Here is a 14,897-nt window from a genome sequence, read left to right as displayed (position 1 = left end):
AAGTGAGGTCATGAACTTAGTCTGGAAGGAGGACAGAGTAGTGAACAGACACTTGCCTTTGGTCATGGCATTGAGTACAAGAGCTGGGATGTTACACAAGATGTTGGTGAGGACCCACTTAAAATATTGTGTGCTGGTTTGGCACTCTAGCTACAGGAAGGATGTTATAAAGTTGGAAAGGGGATAGAAGAGCTTTAGAAAGTTGTTGCCAGGTTGAGGGAAGTTGAGTTATCGTGAGAGAATGGATAAACTTAGCCTGTTTTCCTTAGAGCATTGGAGGTTGAGAGAGAATCGTACTGAAGTCTATAAAAATCATGAGGGACATAGATAAAATGAATGGCAATGGGGTGTTTTCCAGAGCAGAAAAATCCAAGAAGAGGGGCCATAACTGTAAAGTGAGGAGGTGGTATTTAGTAGGGATGTGATGGAACAGTTGTTCACACAGGAGATGGTGGGCACATGGGACAAGCTGCCAGATGAATAGGAGGAGGCAGGTACATGAGCTTCATTTAAGAAAGACTTGGATAACTACATGGATGGAAGGTGATTGGAGTGGTCAGGGTCGAATGAGGGCAACTGGGACTTAAGTGGGAGAGATTATTGTTTGGCCTGAACAAGTTGAGCCTGTGGCCTTGTGCTGTAGGACTTTATATGGAAATAGAGGCCTATGAAAGGTTCAGGAGGCTACAATCAGAAGGCTAAGGAGAAATATAAAGATTGCAGGAATGAGCTCAATCAGGGCATGAGGCAGGTCAAAGGGGCCATGAGATCTCCTTGGCGAGCTGGATTAAAGAAAACTCCAAAGCAATTTCAAAACAGCGAGATGACCAAGGGGAGGATAGGACCTCTATAGTCATTTGACCAGAAACTGGAGTAGCAATTTGTCAGTAGTGGCCATTCCAGTCACTCATCTAACTAGTGGTACTCTTTAGAAACAGTCTAGCATGAGTATGGATGCATAATAGTGGCAGTTACCTTACAGTGCAGGAGGGTTACCTCCATGATCATATATTTGTTGTGTGAAGCGAATCTTAAAAGAAGGGGGGCGTGGCAAGATGGCGTAAGGAATAGACGTGCCTTCCAGTCCTCTCCTGACTCCTTGTTATTGTTTTGTCTATAAGTGCCCGTTAAAACTTTTTTAAAAGTTTATAAATAGTTAGAGGTTTTGAATTAGCTCCTAATGGTACAATTGTTAAAAAAAAGTAAAACAAAACGGCAACAGATCGCTAAGAAACTGCATTTTCCGAAGTTATTTGAGCCTACCTGTTTACAAGAAGCCAGGACTCAGCGTGGAATGGATCCAGGAGAAGTGCAAGACTCGGCAACGGAGCTTCGCTCTATACCGGTAGGGCTCTTTGGCAGCCTTTGGAACAAAGGGCTAGCCAGATGCATGTATTTCAATCAACGCCCGCTATGAGCGCTGTCACTGAACCTTTGACAGTTGGAACAGCTGGGATGCCGCCAGCTGAAGACCCGACTTTAAAGAGACGTCGACCGATCGATGTAGTGGTGGCGCTGCGAAATGCACCACCAGTTATGAAGGCTTCAATAGATTTTGATGTAACGAAGGCTCTTGATACAAAATGGGCTAAGGATAACCCTGACTATCAGTCTTCTGATATTGCTGAGGAAGTTGTGGCAGGGGTTTCTATACGTAGTCATACTGCAAGAAAAGCAGTTCAACTAAGGGAAGGAATGGAAGATCCTTTGGTTATTCAGAAACAGCAGGTTTTTTATTCATCATTTAATTCAAAGGCGAAAGGAGTGGCAATTTTGGTGCACAAGAATCTACCATTTCAGTTAAAGAATTAAGAAAAAAATGGTGGAAGATTATTAAAATTGAATGGTACAATTTTTAATGAGGCTTGGACTTTGCTTGACCTTTATGCTCCAAATGTTGGGGATACAGCTTTTGTTGTGGATGTCTTTATTACTTGGACAATCGAACTCTAATGTGATGATTGTGGGAGATTTAAATATGGTATTGGGGTCTTTATTGGACAAGTATCCAAGAGTAATTAAGAAATCTAAGATGGCAGTACAAGTGACTAATATGATGACAGATTTGAATTTAGTTGATATTTGGCAGAGATTTAATCCTACAGAGAAAGATTTTTCTTTTTATTCCTCACGCCATAATTCTTTTTCAAGAATTGATTATTTTTTCATTTCAACACATTTGCAGGATAAGGTTATATCCGTGGATTATAAGGCTAGGTTGGTTTCAGATCATTCATTACTATTATTAGAATACCAGAGTTCACAAGATGTTCAGAGAACTCCAAGATGGAGATTTAATACTATGCTATTACAAAAACCAGAGTTTATTAGTTATTTAAAAAAACAAATTGAGGTTTTTATTAGTAATAATATTAAATCTGTTTCTAGTCAGTTTGTTTTATGGGATGCAATGAAAGCTTTTTTACGAGGTCAAATTATTAGTTATGCTTCTAAAGTAAAGAAAGAGAGACTTAGAGAGATTGAAGATTTAGAGAAAAAAAATAACTGTTATTGAAAAAGAATTTCAAAAAAATGCTACCGAAATGCAAAAGAATCAGTTAACTAATTTAAAATTTAAATATAATGAATTACAAACATATCGGTTTGAATGTTTAATGAATCAAACTAAACATAAGTTTTATGAATGGGGTGAGAAAGCCCATAAAGTTTTATCATGGCAGTTAAAAAAGGAACAATTATCTAGGATTATACCAGCAATTAGAAAGAAATCGGGTATTACTTTTAGACAAAATGAAATTGGAATTTTGTAATTTTTTTAAAAAATTATATACTTCTGAATGTAAAGATGTAACTGAAGACGCAATAGATTCTTTTTTGAAAAATATTAAATTGCTACAACTGAATCAAAAAGATAGAAAAGAGTTGGATAAATCTTTTACAGAAAATGAAATTGAAATGGCGATAAGAGATATGCCAAATGGAAAGGCACCTGGTGAAGATGGGTTTTCTATAGAATTTTAAAAAACTTTTTATGTTGATATATCTTTTATTTATAAGGATGTAATACAGCAAATTTATAAAACTTGTCAACTACCTGAATCTTGTTCTAATGCAATAATTACAGTTATACCAAAAAAAGATAAAGATCCTTTACAGGTTTCTTTTTATCGACCAATATCGTTGCTAAATGTAGATTATAAAATTGTAGCTAAAGTTATGGCTAATAGATTAGCTCAATATTTACCTAAAATAATACATAAAGACCAAACAGGATTTATAAAAAATAGATATGCGTCTGATAATATTTTGCATTTAATTACTTTGATAAATAAATCTAAATCTCAAATGAATTATCCAATAGTGGTTTCATTAGATGCAGAAAAGGCTTTTGATAGAGTGGAATGGAAGCTTTTATTTAAAGTACTTGAGAAGTTTTGCTTTGGTTCCTCGTTTATTGGATTGATAAAGGCTTTATATAATAGTCCGAAGGCTAGAGTTGCTACCAATGGGCAGATTTCAGAATCTTTTGATTTAACAAGGTCTACTAGACAAGGATGCCCATTGTCACCTGCTTTATTTGCTATAGTTATTGAACCTTTGGCATAATTAATACGTCAAAATGAAAATGTTAAGGGTATGAGAGTTTTGAATGAGGAATATAAGATTAATTTATTTGCTGATGATGTCTTATTATACTTGGTGGATCCTGATATTTCTTTACCAGCAATTCAAGAATCTTTAGCAAATTATGGTCAATTATCGGGTTATAAAGTAAATTGGGCCAAAAGTAAAATTTTTTCAATTTGTAAAGATGATTACTCAAGATATAAAAATATTACATATTTGAAGTGGACTAAACAAATTAAATATTTAGGAATTAATGTTAATACAGAATATCAAGATTTATATTCAATTAATTATCTTCCTTTAATAAAAAAGATTAAATTAGATTTGATTAGGTGGAAGGATTTACCTTTAGGTTTATTAGGGAGGATTAATACTATAAAAATGAATATTTTTCCTCAGATACAATATTTATTTCAATCAATTCCTTACTTTTAAAAAAAAAGTTTTTTTAAGGATTTATATAAAGCAGTTAGAGAATTTTTATGGAAAGGAAAATTTCCAAGGGTAGCAATGAGAAAGCTGATGTGGGATTTTCAATTTGGAGGTTTAAGATTACCAAATTTTCAATATTATTATGAGGTAGCTCAATTTAAATTTCTTAGTGCTCTAATGAATATGGAGGATACGCCTAGTTGGGCAAAGATAGAAATGGCAGTCATTTTAGAAAAATTTCCACATGAATTTTTGTTTCGATGGAATAAAAATTTATTACAAACTTATGATGTACCAATATTAAAACATTTAATGAATTTATGGACGAGTAAACTTAATAAATTGGGGCTTAAAAATAAGTGGTCTGCGCGATTGCCATTATATAATAATCAACTTGTTCCTTTTACTGTCTCCAATATCATTTTAAAACAATGAGAAAGGAAAGGAATAAAAAATTTATCAGATTGTTTTTTCGAAGGATGTTTTTGTTCTTTTGAGGAACTACAAAGGAAATTTGGTATTAGTGGAAACTCTGTATTTGTGTATTATCAGTTAAGATCATTTGTAAAACAGATATGTGGTCGGCATATGATTCTATTGCCTGAAATGAGTTTTGAGAAATATGTGCTTTCAATACCAAAAAAGGGGTATATATCTGATTTATATTGTATTTTACAAGAAAATGAAAGTAAGAAAGATTGGGATAAAGATAAGTTGAAATGGGAAAAAGATTTAGGTTCTACAATAGCTGAAGAAGCCTGGATGGAAATTTGTCAAAATAGTATTCGGAAATTGATTAATGCTAGATTAGCGATGATTAATTATAATTTTATACATCAATTATATTTAACACCAGAGAAATTAAAAAAATTTGGTCTTAGTAAGTTAGATTGTTGTTTTCGCTGTGATCAGACGGCTAATACTTTTTTACATACTGTTTGGTTTTGTGACCGATTGCAACAGTTTTGCAAAGGTATTCAATCTATATTTAATAGTTTATATAATATCTATGTTGTATTAGATCCTGATATATTTTTATTAGGGAATATGCAATCATTAATTGATTTAGGATTAAATGATTATCAGATTTCTTTTATCTATTTAGCCTTAGTGGTGGCCAAGAAATGTATAGCGCTTACTTGGAAAGATAGAAATATATTAACTTTGGATAGGTGGTGCTTAGAGATGAAATCTTGTTTAATTATGGAAAAGATATCTTTTTCAATTCAAGATAAGATGTCTTTATATAAGCTGAAGTGGACTCCATTTGTTAAGTATATGCAATTAAGTTTGACTTAAATATGTCTTTAAGAGGGAGGAGTCACGTGATGGAGTAGTGGCCGGACGGTGAACTCCAGCCCTCTCCAGAAAAGTCGGGAAAAACAAGAGAAAATACAAAGGCACAGAAATACAAGTTAAAGAAAAGTGAGTATAAAGGTGGAAAGAAGATGGAGACAAAAGAAGAAAAATCAAAATCAATGGTAAGAAGAGAGGAAGAGAAGACAACGGAGGAAAAAGGTGAAGGCCTTACCTGTCCGAAGAGGCCCGCTGTGGAGAGAGGAGCCCACTACCTCAGGTCGGTGGAAAAAGAACTACATCAATGGCTCACAGAGCCGAGTAAAAGTGCGCAACCGCGCATGCGCGAAGAGTCGCGCATGCGCGATGCGCATGAAAAAAAACACACCGACGGGAGGGGGGACCAGCTGGGGAGTCGATCTCCACAGCCGGCAACGACAGCTGCAGAACACCTGCAGCAAGAAGAGACCTCAGAAAACAATGAAAACAAGAAAGAAGAGAAGGAAAGGGCAACAAAGAAACAACAGATGGCCAACCCAGAGGAAGAAGAAGAGGAAGAAGACAGTGAAATAGATAAAGGGAAAGGCAAGGTAAAGGATATACTTGCTCTTGTTAGAGGATACATGGAGTCATTTAAAGAATGGCAAACACAGGAATTCAATGATTTAAGAAGAAGAATAAACAACACAGAAGAGAAAGTGAATAAAATAGATATGACCTTAACAGAAATGGGGAAAAAAATGGACAAGATGGAAGAACGGGCAATAGCAGCAGAAATGGAGGTAGAAAACTTAAAAAAGAAATTGGAGGAATCTAATAAAAAAACTAAAGGGACACAAGAACTACTAGCTCAAAAAATAGATATAATGGAAAATTATAACAGAAGAAATAACATAAAGATAGTGGGCCTTAAGGAAGATGAAGAAGGCAAGAATATGAGGGAGTTTATAAAAGAGTGGATCCCTAAGACCCTAGGATGTCCAGAACTACAGCAAGAAATGGAAATAGAAAGGGCACATAGAGCATTGGCCTCTAAACCACAACCACAACAAAAACCAAGATCTATTGTAGTAAAATTCCTAAGATATACTACAAGAGAAAAGGTACTGGAGAAGACAATGGAAAAAGTAAGAGAGGGCAACAAACCACTGGAGTATAAAGGGCAAAAAATCTTCATTTATCCAGATATAAGTTTTGAACTCCTAAAGAAGAGAAAAGAGTTCAATACAGCAAAGGCGATTTTATGGAAGAAAGGGTATAAATTTACACTGAAGCATCCTGCGGTATTGAAAATATTTATTCCAGGACAACAAAACAGACTGTTCTCGGATCCAGAAGAAGCACGAAAATTTGCAGAACAATTACAAAAATAGACTGAGGGATGAAGACGGGTAATGAGAGTAAAAATGATCACGATTGATATGTATGTGGGTAAAGACAAAAATAGACTGAGGGATGAAGACAGGTAATGAGGGTAAAAATGACCACGATGGGCATACGTGAAAGTATCTGTAATTAGAGGAAAACATAGATAGTATAGACAAGAATTAATAAGGGAAGGTAATGGAATAGAGAGAATAAGGAGGGAATTAAAAGAGTGACCTTTGTGACATATGAAAAGTGAAATCTTTTCTGGGGGGGGCTGGGTGGGGGAAAAGAGCGGTCACTGCAAAATCAGTTGACGCTTGCGTGTGGATTCGCAAATCCAAATGGAGAGGGGAGATGTGGTTGTCCGACAAGGGATAAAGGACAACTCAGGAGGGGAAGGGGAGATTGGGGATAAAGAAGATAGAAATAGGAGAATAAGGAAAATGTTGGATGTTGTAGGAATGTTGTCTGGTAAAGAGTTGAAAAAAAGAAAACAGAAATGGAAAAGGAGGAAAGGTAATGATGGAAAAACGGAAAGAGAAGATAAACAAAATATAAAATGGCTACGCTGAACTATATGACTTTAAATATTAATGGAATACATAACCAAATTAAAAGGAAGAAACTACTAAATTTACTGAAAAAGGAAAAAATAGATATAGCATTTGTCCAAGAAACACACTTAACTGAATTGGAGCACAAGAAATTAAAGAGAGATTGGGTAGGACATGTAACAGCAGCATCGTATAATTCAAAAGCAAGAGGAGTGGCTATATTAATTAGCAAAAATGTGCCATTTAAAATAGAAGAGGAAATAATAGATCCAGCAGGGAGATATGTTATGATAAAATGTCAGATATATTCGGAGCTTTGGAATCTTCTTCTTCTTTTGGCTTGGCTTCGCGGACGAAGATTTATGGAGGGGGTAAAAAGTCCACGTCAGCTGCAGGCTCGTTTGTGGCTGACAAGTCCGATGCGGGACAGGCAGACACGATTGCAGCGGTTGCAAGGGAAAATTGGTTGGTTGGGGTTGGGTGTTGGGTTTTTCCTCCTTTGCCTTTTGTCAGTGAGGTGGGCTCTGCGGTCTTCTTCAAAGGAGGTTGCTGCCCGCCAAACTGTGAGGCGCCAAGATGCACGGTTTGAGGCGTTATCAGCCAACTGGCGGTGGTCAATGTGGCAGGCACCAAGAGATTTCTTTAGGCAGTCCTTGTACCTTTTCTTTGGTGCACCTCTGTCACGGTGGCCAGTGGAGAGCTCGCCATATAACACGATCTTGGGAAGGCGATGGTCCTCCATTCTGGAGACGTGACCCACCCAGCGCAGCTGGATCTTCAGCAGCGTGGACTCGATGCTGTCGACCTCTGCCATCTCGAGTACTTCGACGTTAGGGATGAAAGCGCTCCAATGGATGTTGAGGATGGAGCGGAGACAACGCTGGTGGAAGCGTTCTAGGAGCCGTAGGTGGTGCCGGTAGAGGACCCATGATTCGGAGCCGAACAGGAGTGTGGGTATGACAACGGCTCTGTATACGCTTATCTTTGTGCGGTTTTTCAGTTGGTTGTTTTTCCAGACTCTTTTGTCTAGTCTTCCAAAGGCGCCATTTGCCTTGGCGAGTCTGTTGTCTATCTCATTGTCGATCCTTGCATCTGATGAAATGGTGCAGCCGAGATAGGTAAACTGGTTGACCGTTTTGAGTTTTGTGTGCCCGATGGAGATGTGGGGGGGCTGGTAGTCATGGTGGGGAGCTGGCTGATGGAGGACCTCAGTTTTCTTCAGGCTGACTTCCAGGCCAAGCATTTTGGCAGTTTCCGCAAAGCAGGACGTCAAGCGCTGAAGAGCTGGCTCTGAATGGGCAACTAAAGCGGCATCATCTGCAAAGAGTAGTTCACGGACAAGTTTCTCTTGTGTCTTGGTGTGAGCTTGCAGGCGCCTCAGATTGAAGAGACTGCCATCCGTGCGGTACCGGATGTAAACAGCGTCTACTTAATATATATTCACCTAACGAAGAAGATCAAAAGTTTATGCAAGATATCTTTTTGAAGGTAGCTAATACACAAGGGAACATACTAATAGGAGGGGATTTCAATCTGAATTTGGATCCAAATATGGATAAAACGGGGAAAAAAATTAACAGGAAGAACAAAGTAACCAAATTTATAATTAAATCAATGCAAGAAATGAAACTTGTGGACATGGAGGAAACAAAACCCAAAAGAAAAGGAATACTCATACTACTCGACTAGACATAAAACATACTCAAGAATAGACCTATTTTTGTTATCAGCTAGTATGCAGGATAGAGTAAGAAAAACAGAATATAAAGCGAGAATGCTATCGGACCATTCACCCTTAATACTGACAGTAAAGCTAGAGGACATCCCTCCAAGAATGTATAGATGGAGATTAAACCCCATGCTACTTAAAAGACAGGATTTTAGAGAATTTATTGAAAAACAATTAAAAATGTACTTTGAAGTAAATACGGAATCAGTGGAAGATATGTTTATACTATGGGACGCAATGAAAGCATTCATTAGAGGACAAATAATAAGTTATGCAACCAAGATGAAGAAGGACTATAATCAGGAAACAGAGCAGTTGGAAAGGGAAATAGTAAACATAGAAAAAAAATTAGCAATAAAGGAAGATACAACCAAAAGAAGAGAATTGGCGGATAAAAAAATAAAATATGAAACATTACAAACATATAAGGAGGAGAAGAATATAATGAAGACAAAACAGAAATATTATGAACTAGGTGAAAAAACACACAAAATCTTAGCATGGCAGCTTAAGACAGAGCAAACTAAGAAAATGGTATTGGCAACAAGGAAAAAAGACAAACAAATTACATATAATCCAAAAGAAATTAAGGAAAACTTCAGAGAATTCTATGAACAATTATACCGAACTGAAAACGAAGGGAAAGAAGGGAAAATAGATGAATTTTTGACTAAAATTGAACTACCAAAACTACAAATAGAGGAACAAAATAAATTAACAGAACCATTTGGAACAGTAGAAATACAAGAGATAATAAAAAATTTACCAAATAATAAGACACCAGGAGAGGATGGACTCCCAATAGAATTCTACAAAACATTTAAAGATCTAATAATACCGCCCCTCCTGGATGTAATCAACCAGATTGATGAGACACAAAACTTACCAGATTCATGTAAAACAGCAATAATTACAGTGATACTAAAACAAGGGAAAGATCCACTCTCACCAGCGTCATATAGACCAATATCTCTGCTAAACACAGATTATAAGATAATAGCTAAACTATTAGCAAACAGATTAGCAGAACAGGTACCGAAAATGGTAAATTTAGACCAAACTGGATTTATCAAAAAAAGACGCACAACAGACAATATTTGTAAATTTATTAACTTAATTCATGCAGTAGAAGGAAATAAAGCACCTGCAGTAGCAGTTGCTTTAGACGCAGAGAAGGCCTTCGACAGAGTAGAATGGAATTACTTGTTCAAAGTATTGCAAAAATTCAGTTTACCGGAGAAGTATATTAATTGGATTAAAGCATTATATAAGGGACCGTTAGCGAAAGTGACAGTAAATGGACATGTATCAAAGCAATTTAACTTAAGCAGGTCAACGCGGCAGGGATGCCCACTATCACCATTATTGTTTGCTCTAGCTATAGAACCACTAGCAGAATCGATAAGAATAGATAATAATATAAAAGGAATAAAAATAAAAGACAGGGAATATAAAATCAGTCTATTTGCGGATGATGTTATAGTGTACTTAACAGAACCAGAACTATCAATAAAAGAACTATATAAGAAATTGAAAGAATATGGAGAAGTGTCGGGATACAAGATAAACGTAAATAAAAGTGAAGCAATGCCTATGAATAACGCGGATTTCTCAAAATTTAAGAAGGAATCCCCATTCAGATGGCAAATGCAGGCAATAAGATACCTAGGTGTACAAATAAACAAAAATCTAGGCCAATTATATAAACTCAATTACAATCCACTAATGAAAAAATTACAGGACGATTTAGAGCATTGGAAAGAGCTACCACTAACACTGATAGGAAGGATAAACTGTATTAAAATGAACATTTTTCCAAGGATACTATACTTATTTCAGGCATTGCCAATACAACTGACAGAAAAATTCTTCAAAGAGTTAAAGAAAATAATAAGGAGATTTTTATGGAGAGGGGGGAAACCGAGGATAGCACTAGATAAATTAACAGAATGGTATAAACAAGGAGGCTTACAATTGCCAAACTTCAAAAATTATTATAGAGCCGCACAATTAAGGTACCTATCAGATTTTTATCAAACAAGGGAAAAACCAGACTGGACGAGATTAGAATTAGATAAAATAGGGGAAAAGATACCTGAACACATATTATATAAATGGGACGAAAAATTGGTACAACATAGAACTTCTCCAGTATTAGACCATCTCCTCAATATATGGAAGAAGATTCATGTAGAAAGAAATAAAACAAATTATCAATTACCAAAGCTAATATTGACGCAAAATAAGCTACTCCCTTTTACAATAGACAACCTTTCCTTTAGAAAATGGGAAAAAAAAGGGATTAAAAGAATAGAAAATTGTTTTTCAGGAAGTAGATTCTTATCCTTTGAACAAATGAGAGATAAGTACAATATAACTGGAGATACAGCGCTGGCATATTACCAACTGAGATCCTACTTGAAAGGTAAATTAGGAAGCAATTTGAGTTTACCAGAGGGTAGTAGCCTTGAATATGTGATTACAGATACAATGTTAATCAAAAGATTTATAACAAATATGTATATTAAACTGCAAGAAAAGGAGAATGAGGAAACAAATGGTAAAACTAAACAAAAATGGGAACAAGATTTAAATATAAAGATAAAAAAGGAAACATGGGAGAAATTATGTTCTGGAATGATGAGAAATACAATAAATACGAGGCTGCGTATGATACAATATAATTGGTTACACAGACTATACATTACACCGCAAAAGTTAAATAAATGGGACCCAACAGTATCTGATAGATGTTTTCGATGTAAAAAAGAAAGGGGAACAACAATTCATGCAATCTGGACATGTGAGAGAGTAGAAAAATTTTGGGATGATCTCAATCAGATATTAAATAAAATAACAGAAAACAATATACCAAAGAATCCAGAGATCTTTCTCCTAAGTAACATAAAAAATAAAGAATTTGGAATTGACTTGGAAGATGCACAAAAAAGATTTGTTAAGATAGCCCTAGCCGTAGCAAAAAAATGTATTATGTCAACCTGGAAATTGGAAGATAATTTGAAAATACAACAATGGTATATAGAAATGAATAAATGTATTCCATTAGAAAAAATAACATATAGTTTAAGAAATAATATTGAAATATTCGAACAAGTATGGGAGCCTTACATTAAATACAATAGTGAAAACCTACCGGGGACAAACATTACCTAAGTTGATGGAAGGAGAAGGAAAGAAAAGAATGGACTCTGTAGAATTTCTGGTGTATTTTTGTTGAATGACAACATTGTCTGACTGAATTAATGCAACCTAGATTGTATACCTAAAATGGATGAGGGGGGGGGGGTGGGGGGGTGGCTTGGGAGGAGGGAGGGGGGGGAGAAAAAGTCACTGTAAATGTGTGAAAAAGAAAAAGTGTATATCATGGCTATTGTGATTTATGGTGTGAAAAATAAAAAATTTTAAAAAAATGTCTTTAAGTGTGATATTTTAGATTTGATGATTCTTTTTTTTTCATTATTTTTTTTGTAGGTGAGTGTTTTTTTTTTATTTAATTTTATTAACTCTTCACTCTTTATTTTGGGGGGGGAAGGGTGGGTTTTTTTTATATATAGATTTTATTTTTTCTTAGTGGCCGTATTGGGGGGGTTAGTTGGATTTAAGTTAGGTGACTAATGTTGTATTGTAATCTTATTATTTTATTTTTTATCTTTTCTTTAAATGTAATTTTTCTTTTTATTCTTTTGATAAAATCTTTAAATAAAGTTTTTAAAAAAAAAAGGAAGGGAGAAGAATGGATCAATGCAAAGACATGTAATGTAAGTGTTTCTTCTTGTACTTTATAGATGGAAGACCCATCAGCGGTAAATGCAAATTTCCAGGTAGCAGAAACTTCACCTGTGCAAGAAAGTGAGTGAAAGTGCAAAGGAGTTCCCTTTCCACATCAACATCTTTCTTCTGCTTATGCTAACAGAACTAGTGATGAATGCCTTCCTTGGCATGCAGCAATTCACATCTGAAAGTGATCCCTGGTGAGAAGCACTGTGCTTGAACCTGCACTCTCCCCGTGTCTATTTTATTCATTCAGGGCAAATGGTGCCTTGACATCACTCATTCTGGAACTCAGCTCTTTGATCAAGGCTGTAATGAATGGCTTTGGTTAGGTGCTGTCCTTCAGTGAGTGATGAATTAAACACAAGGTCATGGAGGTTGTGGGTTTTTTTTGGTAATGTGACATTTAGTCGCTTCAACGAAGTCAGTGATACAGATACAAGCTACATATGCATGTACCCTCTATAATGCACTACATATTCCACTCTGTCCCCTTCTCCAATCGAGATTCTTTTTAAAAAAAACTTTATTTATAATGAATAAGATACAAAAGTATATACAAAAAACCCTTATTACAATTCTTCATTAATAAAATACAAATAAATAAATTAGTAAGTTAGTATACTACCTCTCCCCCCACCCGACCACCCCACTAAAAAAAACACAATCCACCCCTATCTCTACCTAATAGCGGAGCCTTTTACATAAATAGGTAAGTGTCTCTTTTTTTTATATATATGAAAAAATAATTAACATATAGTCAGACCCATATATTTTAAATATGGTTCCCACATTTTATTAAAAAAAGAGTAATTATTATTTAAACTATATGTTATTTTTTCTAAATAAATACATGATTTCAATTCATTATTCCATCTTTGAATACTTAACTCTACATCATCCTTCCATGTTACTGCTATACATTTTCTTGCCACGGCTAGAACCAAGCGAATTAATGCAATTTGAAATTTATCCAATTTTAATCCCTCTTTTAAATCCGACATGAGTCCCAATAAAGGATCAACTAATAACTGAATATTACACAAACGTTCTAAAAATTCTCTAATTTTCACCCAAAATTTTGCAGCTTTTTATATGACCAAACAGAATGCAAGAAAGTCCCATTTTGTATTCCACACTGGAAGCATAAATCTGAATCCCTAAAGCCATATCTTTTCAACTTCTCTGGTGTCAAATGTAACTGATGTAAAAAAATATAATTAACTAAACTATATCTCACATTAATCGACCTAGTCACAGTGTCTTCACACATCTTTACCCAATCTTCCTCCAATAAAACAAGTTGTAATTCCTTCTCTCATTTATCTTTTATTTTAAAAACTCTAGGTTTATTCATCTTTTCTTGTAATAAAGTATACATTTCTGATATAAAGCCTTTTTTCAAAGATTCTGTTATTAACTTTTCAAACTTAGTCAAATTAGGATGTTTAAGTTCCTATCCAAAATTTTCTTTTAAAAAAGCTCGCATTTGATAGTAAGCAAATATTGAATTCAATGATATCCCAAAATTTTTCTTGCAATTGAACAAAAGAAAGAAAGACGCCCTTCTCAAAACAATCTCCCACCATTCGAATACCTTTCAAATCCCACTCTTTTAAATATCGACTATCCATTGAGAATGCTATAATAATATTTCTATATATAGGGGTCTGACCAGTAATTTTACCCTTAGAACTAATCATATAATCTTTCTTATACTGTACCAAATTTCCAATAAATGTTTATGCACAGGCACATTGTAAGTCTTTTTAAAAATTTGGTCCCCATTTATGTATAAAAGAATTTGCATTATCCTCTGAAAGCTGTGTCAATTCAACTTTAGCCCATATTGGAATTTGTTCAGTATCTGACATTTGGTTAATAAATTTCAATTGTGCTGCTTCATAATAATTCTGAAAATTTGGTAACTGAAGGCCTCCTAAAGTGTATTTCCAAGTCAGTTTTTGCAATGAAACTCTAGATAATTTACTCTTCCATAAAAATAAGCGAACTGCAGCATTCAATTCTTTGAAAAAAAATCTTTGGTAAAAAACAGGGAATAGATTGAAAAAGATACTGTATACGAGGAAACACATTCATTTTAATACAATTTACCCTTCCTATTAAGGTTAAAGGTA

The 14,897-nt window shown here is 35.0% G+C and overlaps 1 protein-coding gene across 3 annotated transcripts in view; it reads left to right on the top strand.

Moving 5' to 3' along the window:
• The window catches only part of LOC138761618 (caspase-7-like), a 74,192-nt gene that overhangs the window by 26,300 nt on the left and 32,995 nt on the right, over positions 1 to 14,897 (top strand). For all 3 annotated transcript variants that reach the window (XM_069934037.1, XM_069934038.1, XM_069934036.1), the window contains exon 6: positions 12,774 to 12,837. In XM_069934037.1, the coding sequence (XP_069790138.1) occupies positions 12,774 to 12,837 (64 nt within the window). The remainder of the gene's footprint in view (positions 1 to 12,773; positions 12,838 to 14,897) is intronic.

The sequence above is a fragment of the Narcine bancroftii genome, chromosome 4, assembly GCF_036971445.1.
Source record: "Narcine bancroftii isolate sNarBan1 chromosome 4, sNarBan1.hap1, whole genome shotgun sequence".
NCBI classification, from domain to species: domain Eukaryota; kingdom Metazoa; phylum Chordata; class Chondrichthyes; order Torpediniformes; family Narcinidae; genus Narcine; species Narcine bancroftii.
This window is presented reverse-complemented; position numbering and strand designations above follow the sequence as displayed.